Raw genomic sequence first — 18,090 nt, forward strand, 5'->3', positions numbered from 1 at the left:
CAGCATGCTTCCAGAAACCAGCAGCAGACACAGGAGCCGAGCAGACCATGGAGCCAGCTGCGATGTAATGTCCTGCGTGGCCCCCCGCCAACGGCGACGGGCAGGGACCACCCCCTGACCATGGCATCTTGGGCGCTACCACACACGCACATTCCAGAAGTGGGGCGGCTGAGCTGTGGGCTTCACCCACATGCACACTCGGTCATATCGTGGGCGCTCTGCCGGGTGCTTTGTCTGCTCGGCATTGTTCTCAGATTCTGCCACGTGGACGAAGCACACAGTGTGATCGTGCTCACTGTCGCCAAGTGTCCACTGCACAAATACTTGGCACGCTGCCACGGGGCATGTGGGTTGTTCCGACCTGCGCTTATGGACAAGGACTTAAGAGCACGCCGCCTGCCCCCCACCCCGTGTGCCGGCGTCTCTCCGCGGGGCCCCCTCGGGACTGCACTTCTTGGTGGCGGCATGGGCACGTCTTTCTGGTTAATGCCAAACAGCTTCCCAAGTCCCAGCAGCGGTGTGACAGCGTCAACGGTGCTTTCTATGAAAACGGACGTGGGCGAACGGATGTGGACTGCCCTAGCTCAAAGTCGGGAGTCGTACATTCTCCCAAAGAGGCAGGCTCGCTTTAGCACAATCATTAGGGGAAGCGAAGGCAGGACGAGGCTCATGGGCACCCTGGAAAAACTCCCCAAACCCAGCGCTTCCCAGGGGGCCGAGCACAGAAATGGAAACAGCCACTCGGAGACAGAAGGACAGCGCGACAGAAGCCCAGAGCTGACCCCAGAGGCGTCTGGGGGGGTCCCCCGGGGTCTTGGCCCCATGGGGAGGTGGTCTCCCAGGGAACTAGGGGCCTAAGGGGGGCCATACTTACAGCTGCGCCTGCTTCTCTGCCAGTTCTTTGGTTTTCTCCTACAATTATAAAGACAAAAAAGCAAACATGAGAAAAAACAGGATACCACAGGATATACTCAATGAGAACACCACTAAATCCACGGTACACCATCCACATAAAAACCACGACACTGTTGTTGCAGACATCCTGTACCGTGCGGGCTGTTTACGCGAAGCGAGGCTGGGAAGGGTAATTTTCCGTTCCGTTCCTGAATATGACCTGCATACTTCCGGCAACAGACACGATTTACACCCAGCTCGCTGACATAACCCCCGGCGTGTTAAGAAATAGTAAAGCAGGTCAAACATTTTACAAACACCAGAACGAAGTCTCGACTAACACTCATACGGTTAAGCTTCAAACATACGCTTTCCAACATCAGCTGCCGGGACAATGAGTACATGGATGTGTGCTTGCGTATTTACAAGTACACTTAAACATCCTGGCAGGACGCAGGCTTAGCCAACATTTTCCGTCTCTTTTAATCAAGAAATGGTTCTTGCTTTAGTAGCAGGTTGTTATCTGGCTAAGCAGAGCCCCAGTGGCTGCCTCCGTTACTTGTTCTAGGATCTTCCCCTAGAGAGTAGGACAGAGAGCGCTTGATGCCCAACAGACAGACAAATGAAACATCTGGGGCTCTCGACAGACCAGGGCTGAAGCTCATGAACAGCACAGGGGGAAGCATGTGGGGAAGCACGCAGGGGATGGCCCGGATCCAGACTCCTCTATTTCTGAGCTCCAGACCTTGGATGAGCTTGTTCACCCCGACAAGCCTCGGTTTCCCCAGCTGGGACGTGGGGTACAGCACCTGTATCACAGCATCTGACTCACTAGGAAGTGTCTGGCCCAGAGCAGACTTAGGATGGGACGGTGGTCTATGTAGACAGTCACCGCGGGCCCCGGTGTGGTCAGGCTCCGCATGGCATGGACTTCACCTGGCCGGTGCACAGACCACACGAGGAAAGTGACCACACCAGGACAGTCCCAACATCAAATCCTCACGGAAACCCTGGGAGGTGGGCTCGGACGCCCGCGATGCACATGGATAACTTACACAAGCCTCTGGACATGACAGCCCATGTTGGCTTTTGCTTTTAAAAGGTTTCGAACATGTTAAATGTGATTTTAATCTGAGGACTCTATCCAGTTTCTACAATCTATGCAGTTTACAGGCCGAGATGAAGGGGCGTCTCTTGGAGGGACTGCATGTAATTACCAGCCATGCTCTGGGTCCCCGGGGAGTCCAGTCGCTGGGGGGGTGGGGGGGCGGCGAGGGCTGGACCCAGGCAGCCAGCAGCACGCTTGCCCCCGGCCCTGCAGGGACAGGCCAGCGGTGCCCCCAGGGGACGCCTGGCAGTGCCCGGAGCCATTTCCGGGAGGGGAGGGGAGCCGCTGGTGTGCTGGGTGGAGCCCAGGGGCACTAGCCGACACCTGACAGCGCACAGGCGGGCCCCGCAGCAAGGCCCAAGCGCGCGTGGTGCCGTGCTCTAGAGACCCCGATGGAGGAAAGGGTTTCCACGTACAGAAGTCAGCCAGTCCTGTGCCCCCACCGCCGAGCTGACGAGGGCTCCACACCGAGGGCTGGCAGAAGCCCAACCTGCGCCTGGCAGAAAGCACGGGGCTCCAGGCCATGTCACGGCTGGGCTGGGCCTTGGGGAGGGACACGGGACCAGAGCTGCCGATGCCACGGCCGACTGCTCGAGGATACAGTGCCACAGAGGACACCCCGGGCTCCCTGGGTGTGCATAGGCAGGGCAGGCCGGCCCTCGGAGAGGAGGGGCTCCTGACCTCCCCCACCAGGTGGCCACAGCCCCCCCCCACGCCCCCCGCCGCAGCGCCCGGCATCCCGGTGACTGACCCAGACCGTCTCTCGGATCGCCTTAGCTATCTTGAGCAGGAGCTGCCCAAACGAGCCGGGCTCCAGGCGGGTGGCCGAGTGCTGGACGCAGAGGCAGAGGAGGAAGGCGGGCGCCAGCTTGTGGTCATCACCGCTGGGCTCGATCAGGGTCAGGATGCGCTGCAGCAGCGCATCCTCCACTTCGGGCTCGAACTCCAGGCGCAGCAGCCTCGGCCGCGGCAGGGCGGCCCGCGTGCAGCCAGAGGTGGGGGCGCCCCGGGCCCGGAGCGTGGCTCCGCACATCCTGCAGCCCCGCGGCACGGCGCTTAGTCGGGCCAGGGCCTGGGCAGGCAGGGGCTGGGCCTGCACCGGGTCCTTGAACAGCAGCAGGTAGTAGAGGCCGAGGGAGAGCAGGTCCCCGTGGCGCAGCATCACGGCCCGGCCCCCCACCTCCGAGAAGTTGACGGAGACGGGCGCCCCGGGGATGGGCTCCAGGACCAGCCCGCTCCCCGCCTGCTCTGGGCCTGGGGGCTGGTGCCTGCGGATGGTGCAGTGCAAGGGCAGGATGTCCGGGGCCGAGAGGCTGACGCTGGGCTTGCTGGAGGGGGTCCTCTGGCCCACCGTGTGCTGCTCCCGGTTCAGCAGGTACACCAGGCTGTCCTGAAACGCAAAGCCCAGGCCTCAGGGGCAGGGCAGCACCTCGGGCAAATCCGTCAGGGGGAAGAAATGAAAGGGTGTCCCCGTCTCTGGTCACCTAAGCCACGTGGCCAGGACCGCCATCCCGGGCCAGCCCTGCCCTGGAGCCCTTCCTAACCTGCTGCTGGCCCCCAGCCTGCCACACGTTGGGCACCCACCCTGTCCCCAGGGGTGGAGGCTTCCCAGAGCAGCCTCGGGGGCACACCAGACACCCAGGGATGACTCTAGCTTGGACACAACAGAGGCCAGACAAGGGCCGCGCTGTGCACAGACCCTGGTTCACAGGCACGGCCGAGTGTCGCCAAGCACCCCCACCCCCGCCGGTGATCTGTGACACGCCGTGCGCAAGCATCTCCTCTGTGGCTCCCGCTGACCAAGGGCAGATGCCTCCTCGTGAGACAGAATAGGGACAGGACTCCAGCCTCTCCCAAAACCCTAATGCGATGCAACGCTTCCATAAAGAAAAAGCTTCCTATGAGAAAACTCCGGAGCCTGCATTTCTGGAGCAATAGGTCTTAGGAGCGCATAAAACAGGATGTCAACTGAGAGCAGCGAGTCAGCGCCGGGCAGAACCCGTGAGATCCAGGCCACACCCGTCTCACCAGCTTGGACCCCAACGCTGGCCTCCGAGCGTGCGCCGTGACCACCGGGAGCCCTCAACTTACCTCTCCCTCATTGAAATGCTAAAACGCACACCCAGGAGTGGGGATTTAACACACTACTGAGACATGCAATGTATGGAAAAGCACGCTGAGTACGCAAGTGCCAAGAAAACCCTCACCTCTACTCCTCTGCCCACCTGGTTCTTGAAGAAACCCTCCCGACCGCCCCACGGAGAGTCCGCCTGAGGACGCCTGCCCTTGCGCTGTTGCCCTTGGGCTGGAGCATAGGCCCCGGTAAAGCCTCGCCTGGAACCCTCGGCTGGCCTCCTGTCGATTCCTATGGCGTGCAGGCGCCCGGCCGGGCTCGGTATGGCGAAGACCCGAGCACCGGAAGCCACAGCGCCGCACGGTGTGCACCGACCGAGGGAGCTCAGCAAGTCGGCATGAACAGGTGAGCAGGGAAGGAAGCTCCGCTCCTCCAGCCAAGGGCCCCGACAGGAGTGGTGGCAAGTGCTGGCCTCCTCAGACAAGGCTTCCCGCAGCGCACGCGAGGCCATGTGCCACAGGAGTCCGCCCAGCACCCACCATCTGGACAAGGGGGTGGACCTGTGTCGGGGTCCCCAAAGCCAGGGCACGGCATGGCCCCAGGCACCATCTGGAAAGTGGCCGACCGTTCTTTGAGAAGGAACCTGGTATCGGGTGAGCCCCCTCCCCACCACCTCCCACTGTAGCCTGGACGGAGAGTGCTCTGGAAACAAAGCACAGGGAAGCCTCCACTTCCTCCAGAATCTGGGACAGCCCCGCATGGTGGTCCGCACCACCCCGTTTCTGCAGCCTCATCATCATCAGAGCGACTGGCCGCAGGAGCTCAGGGCTGACTTAGCTAGTGCCAGGAGAAGGCCTTCTAGCCTGAGAACTTCCCGGCGGGGTCCGGTGGGCAGGCGGGGCGCGGGGCCTCGGGGAGGGGCAGGCTCACGTGCTGGGGGCTGTAGCCTTGCAGGAGCAGCAGGTGGGGCGACTCGTAGAGGGAGTAGCGCATGGTGTCCTGGCTGCGCTCCTCGGGGCCCTGGGCCGTGGCCGAGCTCAGGCTGCTCTCACTGATGGTGCGGCGTAGCCGGGGTGGGGGGGGGCTCCGGGCACCCCCCGAAGCCAGGGCTGGGGTTCCCTTGGCACGGTGCCGCTGCAGCCTCCGGGCTTGGGCGTTGATCCCTGAAACAGAAGCAACACGGGGTAAACAGTCAGAGCCTAACTGAGGCCCACCTCTAGGCGCTTCTGAATTCAGATCGCATGGACCCACTTGTAACACCGGGCAGTTTGGTCAACATCTGTGGAGAAGTGCGCAGGACTCCACCCTTGACCCCATCCTGGCAAGGCCAGGGCCCCTCTGGGCTCCCCCTGAAAAGCAGGCAGCCCAGCCAGGCCGTGTCCCGAGGCTCCTTACAGGAGCCCATGACCCACCCACCCAACCAGCCACAGCACAGCCCCTCCCCTCCAGACGCCAAACCCACGGCAGCATCGACTTCTGCCAGGTCACTGTGCCAGGGGGTCCTGTGTGTCGCTGCACTGTCCCCCGAGCCCTGCCGGCCCACCAGCGTGTGTGTGCGTGTGCGTGCATGCCTGTGGGTGTGGGGGGGGTACAGCGCGTGTGTGCACGTACATGAGTGCATGCTGAGATCAGGTGAGACGAGAACTATGCACAGTCCCCCTGCCCCCCCCATTTACAAGGAGGAAGGGGTCCTGGGCCAGGTGGTGTGTCTAGGACAGCACGGCTGCTCCTTCCCGCGGTCGCCCCCACCACGGCCAGGTCAGAACGCACACACACACACGCAAACATGCACACAGACACGCACACGCATGCACATGTGCCCCCCCATGAAAGAGTCTGATACATCCAGGAAGTGGTCTTTTAAACAGACGCTGCCGGAAAGCCGAGAAGCCAGATGGAGCCAGGAGGCCAGTCTCCCGTCACTGTCAGGGCTGACCCTGCGTTTGCTTTCTGAGCCCTCTGCCGACCCCCCTCCACACAGCCTCCATCCCCCCCACCTGCAGCCTCCCTTCCTACAGCCATTCCACCCGGACTGGACAGAACCAGAGGAAGGGAGGCCGGCTAGCCGGAGCGAGGCTGCTGCCTTACCTGACCCCGGCGCTTCCAGGAGGAAGCCAGCTCGTCCGCAGCCCGCGGGAGGCCGGGTCTGCAGGAGGCCAGGCGGGCGGAGGAGCGGCAGAGCGAGGCTGTCTGCCTGGCGCCCGCTGCTCCCCGCCTGCTGCAGAGCCGGCCAGCGGCTGGCAGTCTAGGGCAGGGGGGAGGTACGGCGGGGAAGCAGGGGGTGGGGAAGGGAGCAGCTGGGGCCAGGGGCGCAGGCGGGGATGGGGAGAGCAGGCAGGAGGAGGCTGCAGGCACAGGGAGGAAAGGAGGGGAGCAGGCAGGAGGGAGCAGGTGGAAGGAGGAAGTGTGGGCCAGGCGGGGCCAGGAGGGGTGGGGGGAAGGCAGGGGAGCAGGCAGGGGCTGGTGGGGCAGATGGAAGCCAGCCTCCCGCCCCCCCCAATGCCCTGTCCCACGTGCTACTCTTAAGGATGACAGACCCCAGGACTTGGAGCAGCCCTGTGTGACCATGGGGCTATCCCTGAAAGAAGAAACATTAAAAAACCAGTCCAGAATGAAGTTCTAGCCCCAAAGCTTTCCCTCCATCTAGGACGGAGCCATAGGACAGGATGAACCTCAGAACGACCTTCCAGAAGTCCAGAGCCTGAGAAGGTGGTCCTTTCCTCTTAGATTCCCAGGGGTGCCCAGCGGCCCCCCTGGATGAGTCCTGAGACCAACACCAGTGTCCCCTGGACTGCAGCCACACAGGGGAGCTCCCCGCCGACCGGGCCCCTCTGCAACTGGGCTCCTACCCCCCCCCCGCCCCCCGGCGGACGGCCCTCCCAGTGTCCAGAGCCGGCTTCTCTGACCCCGCTGTGGAAAGCAATGGTTCTCACCCTGCCCGCACGCAGACCCTCTGGGGGAGTTTTAAATACTGCAGCTCGGTCTGGCTCCCAGGTCTCCTTCCTGGGTCCCGGGGCAGTCAGTGAGCACCGACGGGCCAGTGGTACGGGGACCGTCAAAGGCACGCGCCAAGGGCAGCACGGCTCGGCTGCACACAAACGCGCCCACAGCGCCCCGCGGACACGGGCCTGACGCGACCCCGCGCACGCCCTGCCCACGGCACAGCCGGGAGGACCCTCACGCACGTGTGGACACCCATGCGAGGACACTGAATGGGCCACAGGACCCTCTGGGGGAACTGTGGTCACAGGATAAAGACGCTGCAGGGGGAAAAGCGGGGTCAAGTGTGCACCCAGAGGTGGGTGGAGAAAGCAGCCTGGAGCATAACACGTAAGGAAGGAGACCTCTGTTTACATGCTTCAAAAGCACAGAAAACATCCACGCATGTTGCTCACAGGTTACCTATATGCGCGTGGAAAGCTATTTTTAAAAAACGGATAGAAAAGACGCACAGCAGACGGAAGAAGTGGCTGCCTCCCAGCGGGGACGGCGCGGAGTCTGGGGCCGCATATGATGTAACGGACCATAGCTCGCACGACACACACAATGCCCCAGAACGCATCTTTATATGTAACTGTATACAGACAACGTTTTATTTAAGAAAACTCTAAATCAATACGATACAAAAATGTTAGGTCAATCCTGGGAGGAAGGTATGGGTGTCAGTTACATTATTCTTTATACTTTTACTTCTTTAAACTTTCTTAAAGTAAAAATCCTACACACCTTGCAGGCCTCCCCCAGGCATGTGACCCGCCTGACACGGCTGCCGGACATGCACCCCAGCCCCGTGCCCAGGGAGCGGCTCAGAGGAGGATCTGTGGCTTCCAGAGGGCTTATAAGGACAGCCACCTTCCCTGCTGACATGTGATTTTCCTTCAGCTTTGCCATCATCAGATCCATGCATCTGAGCACCCCGCAAAACCAGGACAGATCTGCCAAACTCGGAAACACCGTTCCCCGTTCTGGGTGGAGGATGCCAGGTGGCACACAGCTGGACAGAATCCTGGCCAGACGTACCCCAGAAACCTTCAAAGGCATGGCACATGCCAGTGGCCTGCACAGCGCAGGCGTTTTTCAGGGCACTTGGTCCCCAGGGCCCGGGCCACCTGTGATGTGGCTAAGGAGCAGAGAGCAAGGGCTGGGGGCACGCGGGGGGCGGGGGGAGGTGGTGGCGGAGTCAGGAACCTAAAGGTGGAGTCTCTGCCTGCCCCCTCTCCCCACCGAATGGGGATTTCATTCACAAGGGGGGACTGGACCGGGAATCACTGTTCTTCAGCAAAGGAATTCTAATGAAATAAAAGGGCCACAGGGTCCACACCTTCCACAGCACAGGGACCCTAGGTGGGAAGCTATTCATCCTACAAAGAGCGTCAGGCCTTGCTCGTGGGTGAAGTGGGTGGAGATGCGCTCCAAAGCTGGGAGGCCAGAATAAGCCCACTCTCCCATCACAACTGCTTCCCCCCAACCATGGGCCAGATGTGCTGATCCCACACATTTTCCTGCCATGTTGCGACTGAGCTCAGTGGGGCCAGAGGCTCTGGCCTGATTCTATAAGTCTGAGGGACACCCAGGAATCTGTACTTTGTAAAAGCACCCAGAAGGTTCTGGAACACAGCAGACAGGCATAGGAACTCCTGCTGGGCCACTCTCCCTCCTTTGTCCCCAGACAAAGCCTTATCTACAGAAATGCACCAAGCACTTGGTAAACTTACTTGAGCACCTACCAATTTAACTTGAGTTTTGGATTTCCAATTCTTTTCTCTAGATAAGTGTTGGTCAACTCCTAGAAAGGTGGCAGATATGGGGCTCCCCATTCCACCCTGACATATCAGCTCTGGTGGAAAAGCAGAAACACACCCAGCAGAGGAGTGAAAGCAGGGGTCTGGGTAATCAGAACCTGGAGAGGCCTCTGTGCTTCCCCAGGGCACACACAGGACCCACCTTGTCGTGTTCACAACCAAGGACACACGCATGGAACCACCTTGCCCTGTTCTCACTGAGGACACACAGGGGACCCACCTTGTCGTGTTCCCACCAAGGACACACACAGCACCCAACTTGTCCTGTTCACAACCAAGGACACACGGGACCCACCTTGTCGTGTTCCCACCGAGGACACGCATGGGACCCACCTTGCCATATTCACAACCGACGCACATGGGACCTACCTCGTCATGTCCACAACCAAGGACACACACACAGGACCCACCATGCCACCTAACACTTGCTAAAACACGCAGGCACCAGACCCAGAAGCAAAATATTTCTTTCCACATTTTTTTTTAAAGATTTTTTATTTATTTATTTGACACAGAGAGAGAGTTAGCAAGAGCAGGAACACAAGCGGGGGAGTGGGAGAGGGAGAAGCAGGCTTCCCGCAGAGCCGGGAACCCGATGTGGGGCTCGATCCCAGGACTCTGGGATCATGACCCGAGCCGAAGGCAGACACTTAACGACTGAACCACGCAGGAGCCCCTTCTTTCCACATTTTAAGAGGATGACTGAACTCGAGGAGATGCTGGAGCAGCAGGAGGCACACTCAGTCACAGGTGCTGATGGGTGCACAGGGTCCACCCAGCCTGGCCCAAACTGTTTGCCTCTGACTCGGGAATTGGGCAGGGGCTCCTACTCTGCAGGTGTGACCGTGATGGAGAGAGAGAGAGAGAGAGAATGGACGCGTTCACAGAAAGGAGCTCTGAGCCTTGCTCTCCCCGGCCCCTGGCTCTAGCTAGCCCCTCTCCTGCCCGGGGTGAAACCCCCCAGCGTGCAGCTCTGCGGGGCAGGGCTCCCTGGGTCCTCATCCCCTGCTCAGACGTGGCGGGGTGACGCAGCCAGCCAGGCAGGGAAGGAAGAGGTGGGGGGTGACACCCTGGGCCACACGGCTCTTTGACGTGCAAGCCCCTCTTCCCGCCACAACAGGCTGGTGAGATGTTCCCTCTGCTGGCAGAAAGGAGAGGACTCTGCCCATACCAGGGGTGGCAAAATTAATTTTGAAAACAGTGGGTAGCTGTCACCAGAGCTCCGGTCATGGGCTCGATGCTGGCTCCAGAAGAGCACTGGAAAGAAAAACACAGCTCTTTCCTGAACGTCACTAAGTTCAGCACAATAAATTTAACCTGCAGGTTTTACCTCGGAATCCTGTTTGCTCTTCCCTCCGGAACTGTGAGCATTTGAAACAATATGTACAACTGGGAAACTTTTGTGTTGCCTACCCCCATGGCCCAGGTCTCACAGATGTGGTTACCACTGGCTGTTGATGGGGCAACAAAATGGTCCTGCGTAAGGGAATTCCACTAAAATCGGGGTAATTACACTTTTTAAGTGATACCTAATACCAGCTGGGGATACGCTGCTGAAATACAGCACCTGCTGCAAAATGCAGAGGGAAGCTCAAGCAAGTCCTCTTGAACTAGAACGCCCTTTTCTACCTTAGCAAAGACACAGGATGGAGTTCTTGCTACCAAGCAGTCCTCGAAGTTAATTTTTTGTATTCCAAATACACAAAAAAGAACGACTAACTTACAGACAGTTTGGTGAGCACCTATCTACCGCATGGCCAGCCTTATTCTGGGCATTTTGCATTTAATTCCACTTCATTCTCACATTAAACCCTATGAAGGTTTAATACCGCAGGTGGACGGGAATATGTTAGCCTAGCTTATTAGGAGCAGTCTGCCTACTGGCAAAGAAAAGTCTCAACAAATGTACACTGAGCCCCCCTCTCCTGTATCAGGAACAAGACAAGGATGCCTGTGCTTTGACCACTTCTACTCAACAATGCCCTGGAGGTTCTGGCGAGTGCAGTTAAGGCAGGAAAAACAAACGAAAGGTCTGAGAATTGAAAAGAAAGAAAGAAAGTTATAACTATTCTGCAGACACTGTGATTGTGTTTGTAGAAATCGCAAAAGGATCTACAGACAAATTACTAGAATCAGCAACGTGAGTAGACATGGTGAGTGTGCATATTCAATCATGTTTTCATACAGGAGAAACAATGGGAAAAGGATACGCAAAAGCAATGACACCACTTACAATCATGTCAAGAAACACAAAACTACTACAGAATAAGTCTACCAAACGATGTGCAGACCACAACACCGAAAACTGCACAACACCATTGACAGAAATTAAAGGCCTAATGAATAGAAAGGTATATACCAAGTTGATGGAGTGTATGGATGTTAGTTCTCTCCAAACTGGTGCAGAAGCTCAAGGCAATGCAATTGCAGACAGGGTCTCAGCAAGTGTGTGCGTGTGTGTGAGTGCATGCACAATCAAGTATGTGTGTGCATGCAAACTGGTAAGACATATATGGCAATGCAAAGGGTGAGGTAACCTTGGAGATCAATGACAATGCTGGAAGACTTGCACTACCAAATAAGAGCCTCTTCTAAGCTACGGTAACAGAGAATGTGGCACTGGTATGCGGACCAACAGACAACTGGAACAGAAATGAGAGTCCTGGAACAGAATCTCACATCCATAGAAAGGATGGTCTTCTCAATGAATGATACTGGGTCAACTGAATCTCCATATGGAAAAAACAGGAATCATGACCCCTACCTCACACCATCCACAAAAATTAACTCCAGATGGATTACAGATCTGGCCATGGAGGTAAAACAAGAAAGCATTCAGAGCACAGGCAAAGATCCTCATGGCATTGGGCACACAAAGATTTCTTACATGGGAAAAAAAAAGATTTCTTACATGGGGGGAAGGCGCTGCTCACAAAGGGAAGACTGCCCACGGATGCTTCTCAGTGCCCTGGGGAGGTTACAGAGACTGACAAGCACAGCCCTTCAAATATGATGCTTACATTGGTCAAAGAAACAAGAAAGTTTCTAGAGGGACCCTAAAAGAATGTTTCTTTTGTCCACCAAACTAAAATTCAGATACAAAATTTAACTGTGTGGTTTGCAGAACAACAGTGAAAACTGAATCCACAGCCTCACCAAGTTTCCTATGTGAAAGTTAAGGCACTGATTGGGAGAAAGAGGGACCCTAAACCTTGGAACAGGGAAAGGAGGGTGGGCTCCAATGACGCTGAGAAGCTTGAACCGCTGATTCAATCTGAGCCTTACTTGCCAAGAGAAACAGCCTGTCCTCCTGCATCTAAAAAGACCGGCCTTCCCTTGCTTCCAGCACCTACAATAACCTCACGTGGGAGCCAAAAGGGGAGGCCTCCTTCCCTGAACACCCACTTCTACCCTTGTTAGTACACCTCGGTGCACCACTGAACCCACAGGCGCCAAGTTTTAGTGGAGACCAGAGCAAGAGGAAGATGGGCAGCAAGTCTGGGCTGCAGGCAAGCCGCTCCGACCCTGGGGATCCAACAGCACTGGAAGAATCTGTGGCAAATAAGTCTGCAGTGTGGACCCTCTGGGGCCAACCTCAGGAGTTTGGAGCACACCTGCTTCCTTCCTTTTGAGAAACAACTCCTAACCCATTATTGAGTGGCACCTAGAGGTCTCATACCAGGACATTACAGGACCGTTCGTGAACCTGAATTCCCCTTCCCATCTGGTGTGGTTTCTTCTTTCCTGACTGGCACAGTAATTGTATTAAGAACTTCTCTTCAGAAGAATGTAGAGGCAAACTACAGATTAAGAGGAGATATTTGCAGTACATACATCACAAAAAGGACTCGTCTCCAAAATCAATATGAAAGAGGCAGAGGACCCAACAGAAAAGTAGAAAAGGGCTTTGAACAGATACTGCAAAGTAAGAATATCCCAAATGGTTTTTTAACATAGGAAAATATGGTTAACCTCATTAATCATCAGATTTACAAATTAAAACCACAAAGCAATAGCACTGTACAACCGTGAGAATTGCTAAAATGGAAAAGACAGGCAGCACCAAGTATGAGAGAGAAAATGGAACAGTCAGAACTCTTACACACTGCTGGTGGGAGTAAAAATAGGCGCACACACTTAGGAAAAAAAGGTTTAGCAGCATCTCCTACAGCTGGACATACACACACCCACTGGCCCACTGACTCCACTCCTAGGTATATACTTTTTTTTTTAAGATTTTATTTACTTTTTTGAGAGAGACAGAGAGAGCATGAGAGCGGGGAGGGCCACAGGTAGAAGCAGACTCGCCGCTGAGCAGGGAGCCTGACATGGGGCTCGATCCCAGGACTCCAGGATCATGACCTGAGCCAAGGCAGACACCCAACTGACTGAACCACCCAGGCACCCCCAGCAGCATTATTCCTATTGAGACCAAACTGGAAAAACCCAAGTGTCTGTCAACAAGAGAATAGCTACATAAATTGAGGTGTATTCATAAAATGCAATATTGTACAGCAGTAATGAACTCTTCCCGAACCAACAAAATAAGTCTTTAAAATATGATATTAAGCAAAAAACAAACAAAAAACAAAAACAAGGCCAGACACAAAAAGGTATATATGATATGATTCTATTATGGGAAACACAAGAACAGGCAAAAGTGATCTTTGGTGTTGGAAGACAGTTGGGCCAGTGACTAACTGTCGGGAGGGACAATGCAGGAACCCACTAGAGTCCTGGTAATGTCCTATCTCTTGATCTGCATACTTGCTTCATGGTACACTCACTTTTTGAAAATTCACTGAGCTGCACACTTATAATCTGTGCACTTTTCTGTTTGTATGCTATATTTCGGTGAAAAGTTTCCTTCCAAGAAAAGGAGCTCAGATGTTGAGACTACCATACACAAGATATAAAACTATACATACCCTGTTTATTTTTTTATTTTTTTTAAGATTTTATTTATTTATTTGAGAGAGTGAGCAAGTGAGAGAGACAGCATGAGCAGGGGTAGGAGCAGAGGGAGAGGGGGAGGGAGAAGCAGACTCCTTGCTGAGCAAGGAACCCGATGTGGGACTCCATGCGGGCCTCGACCCCAGGACTTCGGGATCATGACCTGAGCCAAAGGCACACACTTAACCGACTGAGCCACTCAGGTGCTCCTACACTCAGCCTGTTTAAAGAAATAAAACACACTTTGAAATCTGTAGAGAACAATCAATTATAAACAGCAACGCCAGGTTTGAAAAATAACCAATTAGAACCTCTAGAAATGAAAAATACAGTAACAGAAACTACAACTTCAGTGCAACATATCAGACCCAACAGAAAAGAGAATGGGTGAACTAAAAGACCAGTCAAAAGAAATTATCCAGGAAGTGGTGCAAAGAGACCAAAAGAAAGAGAAATTCTACAAGAGGGGTTACGAGATATGGAAGACAGAGAGAGAAGGTCTGACACGTGTTTAAAGACAGCTCCAAGAAGAGAGGAATAAGAATGGGGCGAAGGTGATATTTGAAAAGAAAACAGCTGAGAATCTTCCAGGGCCGACCAAAGAATCCAGTGCACAGGTTTGTGAAGTCCAATAAAAGAAAGAAGAAAGCCATCACAGGAAAACCACCGACTCGCCTCCCTTATGAACGGAGACGAAGAAGTCTCTAATAAGACACTGGCAAACCAAATCCAGCAACAGATAAAAAGGATGACACATCACCACCAAGTGGGACTTATCCCAGGCACACAAGGTAGATTTAACATACAAAAATCAATAACTGTAATACACCAAATCCATAGACTAAGAGCCCAAACCCCGCGATCCTCTCAGCAGACACAGCACGGAGCTCAGGACACCAGGAACATCTGAGGAAGGGTCTCAACAAATCCTCTTCCCAAAGACCCACACACTCAAAACAGGTGAAATGAAACTACCGTGTAGGACAAAACACAAGGCTGGTGTCACTTAAAAGCGAGAAGGCGGGCGTGAGAAAATCAGGACGTGGCACCTGTGTGCGGGGGGGGGAAAGGCGAGGGCGGAGTCACGGCGACCTAGTGCGGATAGAGCAGGCGACCAGCAAGCGGGGCCGCGCCTGCGCTCCGGGCACAGCTCAGGTGTGCAGTGCTCGCTCTGTAGGGTTTCCACGGAGCCCAGCGCTTGCCCTCTCCCACACACGCAGCTACACACACCTCACCCCCGCCTCACAGCCGCACTGCCTTGCCTCTCCGGGGCACAGAGGACACAGTCTGGCTGGCGGAGGGGCCTGCAGGAGACATTGGGGACACCAGAAGCCAGGAACACGGCGCAGAGTCCGCTCTCGGTAACGGTCTACACCAGCCTAGTCTACACCAGTGGTTCTGAAAACGGGATGCTGCCGGGAGGGGTTGAGTGTCCAGGAAAACTTCCAAGGGAACACTGTCCCCCCTGGGATTCTGTCTGCTGCAGCCTAGTCCTTCAGCTGGGTCATAGGTACACAAATCATTCATTCATTACCCTGTGTCTGCTTTCTGGTGCTTGAAGTATCTCAAAATCAAGCACATGGGTACTGAATGAGAAATATAAACACTTCGCAAACACTGTAAAAACCATTCAACCTCACAAATCCTCCAGGAACACAAACTGCAGCAGTGAGAAATCGTGTTCCCCTGTCAAACTAGCGGACAATTTTACATGACAGAATCGTGCGATGGTGAGGGTACGGAGATGGATGTTCTCAGAAACTGCTGGTGGGAACAGAAAGTGGCACTGATCCACCCCCAGTTCTAAAAATAGCTCTTAAGCTACATACCACCACTAGATAGAGACATATCAGCATCTAGAGACATCTCCATCCTTCCACAAAGGAACTCCACTTTTAGGTTGCTGTCCTACAGAAATAATCAGAAAGGAATCAAACATTTATGTGCAAGGATGTTTATATAAGCATTATTCACAAAGAAAAAATGGGAACTATTCTTAAAATCCAATAGGAATATGGCAGATACACTCATTCACTGGCATTAAAAATTATGTTCATAATATGAGCAAATAAATAAAAGTTCAAAAAAATGGAGGACATTTAACTATGTCTATTTAAATTGTGTAAGAAAGTAAATACAACACTAAGAAGAGACTGGAATGATAGGAGGGGGCATTTTAGGTGATTTTTATTCTCTTCTTTATATTTCCCCTATTTCCAAATTTTCAACAATAGAAATGTCATTTTTTTTTTTTAAAGATTTCATTTATTTATTTGACAGAGAGAGAGAGAGAACAAGTAGGCAGAGAGGCAGGCAGAGGGAGAGGGAGAAGCAGGCTCCCCACCGAGCAGGGAGCCCGATGCGGGGCTCGATCCCAGGACCCTGGGATCATGACCTAAGCCGAAGGCAGCCGCTTAACCGACTGAGCCACCCAGGCGCCCCGAAATGTCATTTTTTAAGTGGAAAAAAATTGCCTTTTTTTAAAAATTTAATTTTATTTAAATTCAATTAACATATAATGCAGCGTTAGCTTCAGAGATGGAGTTCAGTAATTCATACATTCGTACAATTCGTACATTCATACAGTGTTGCATATTCAACAGCCAGTGCTCATTACATCATGTGCCCTCCTTAAAGCCTGTCCCCCAGTTACCCCATCCCCGCACCCCGTCCCCGAGAAACTGCATTTTAAAGCACTGACGAGAATTATTTCCATGGTAAAACCTGGACCCTCTCACATTAATTCGAGTCTCAGTCGGGAAACAACATCCCCTCTTTAGAAGGAACTAATAACCCAATTAAGATAATGGGTAACTGAGTAGAAAAAATGCTCAAGCCATTTGTCAGTCAGTCACACACGGAAACAGAGCATTCCAGAACTGTGACACAGAAACAGCGGTGTGGCAGAAGCAAGAATTTTATTTAGCTGGACCCAAGGCCCTTATCTGGTTCTCCCAAGATGACAAGATGGCGCTAAGCCCTCTCTCGGAGGACGGGGTGACACGTGACAGCTAGCACAGACAGACGCGACTGACCCAGGGGCCGCTTTCCGCTCCAACCCCAGCAGGAGGGCGTCCCCTGGGTCCAGCCTCAGAAGCAGTTCTTCCTATCAGAGCAGAGCAGTCCCATCTCTCATTGGGAATCCTGCCCCCAGTGAAGGGCCACCCCCACCCACCACTCTGCATCTCCCCCCGCAACACGCACCACTGCTCTGGAATAAGCTCCCCACGCTCACCGCTCACCGCAGGTTGGAAGAAACAGTGGGGGCTGTTGCTTTGAAAGTAGAGCAAGAAGACAAAGATGAGAAACTAGGAGACGAAAAAAAAAAAAAATCAGAAAAACAGATCCAGAACCTAAATAACAGAAGAGCCAGAAGAAATCATCAAGAGAGTAATGTATCTTTCCAGAACTGAAGATCATGAGTTTTTAGATTAAAATGGCCCATCAAAGTCCAACACACAAGAGAGGTTAAAAAATGCATGAAGGGTCAAGATATGCAAATGGATATATATAAATAATAGTTACAACCATAATTTTTTTTAAGTAAAAAGGTAAGACTCTCCCCCCAGGAGCAAACACACCCTCCCAAGGCACAGGCGACTCTTCAGGGCAAGGCTGGGGAGGGAGCAGCATAAAGAAATTAGGTGCTTTCAGAAGGAGACACGAGGGGGGAGGAAACACAGCGTCTAGCAGCTTCTCCGAGGGGTGTTGGAAGCTACGAGAAATGGGCCAACTTGAAAATTCTAGGAAGAACGTGTTTTCATTCTAAAACTCTACACCCAGATAAACTATTAATCGAGTATTAAGCAGGATAAGGATCTTTTTAGACATACAGGGTCTTAAGCAATTTTAATTCCCATGCTCATTGTGTCCAGTTTAATAGTCCTTTTTATTTTAGTGGTAAGTAATACATATTCCTGTATTGCAAAAAAAAATTTTTTTTAAGATTTTATTTATTTATTTGACAGAGAGAGAGGGAACACAAGCAGGGGGAGTGGGAGAGGGAGAAGCAGGCTTCCTGCCGAGCAGGGAGCCCCATGCGGGGCTCGATCCCAGGATCCTGGGATCATGACCTGAGCCGAAGGCAGACGCTTAACGACTGAGCCACCCACGCACCCTACAAAATTGTTCTTAATGATCCCAAAACATACATAGCGCTCCATCCACACCATGGAGTATTCCATAATTCCTAAAGTGAATGAATGAGAACTGTAATAGTAGTAGAGGGAGTTTCTCTCTCTCTGACAGATAAATAAAAG

The 18,090-nt window shown here is 53.7% G+C and overlaps 1 protein-coding gene and 1 long non-coding RNA gene across 2 annotated transcripts in view; one reads left to right on the forward strand and one right to left on the reverse strand.

Moving 5' to 3' along the window:
• The window catches only part of RADIL (Rap associating with DIL domain), a 61,633-nt gene that overhangs the window by 18,268 nt on the left and 25,275 nt on the right, over positions 1-18,090 (reverse strand). The window contains exons 3-5 of the mRNA XM_081819031.1: positions 5,007-5,239; positions 2,754-3,392; positions 875-912 (exon numbers count right to left, since the gene is read on the reverse strand). Of these exons, the coding sequence (XP_081675157.1) occupies positions 875-912; positions 2,754-3,392; positions 5,007-5,239 (910 nt within the window). The remainder of the gene's footprint in view (positions 1-874; positions 913-2,753; positions 3,393-5,006; positions 5,240-18,090) is intronic.
• Positions 1-18,090, forward strand: part of LOC145721380 (uncharacterized) — a 229,223-nt gene that overhangs the window by 10,659 nt on the left and 200,474 nt on the right. The window lies entirely within an intron of this gene.

The sequence above is a fragment of the Leptonychotes weddellii genome, chromosome 5 (assembly GCF_054177405.1).
Source record: "Leptonychotes weddellii isolate Sample4059 chromosome 5, ASM5417740v2, whole genome shotgun sequence".
NCBI lineage: Eukaryota > Metazoa > Chordata > Mammalia > Carnivora > Phocidae > Leptonychotes > Leptonychotes weddellii.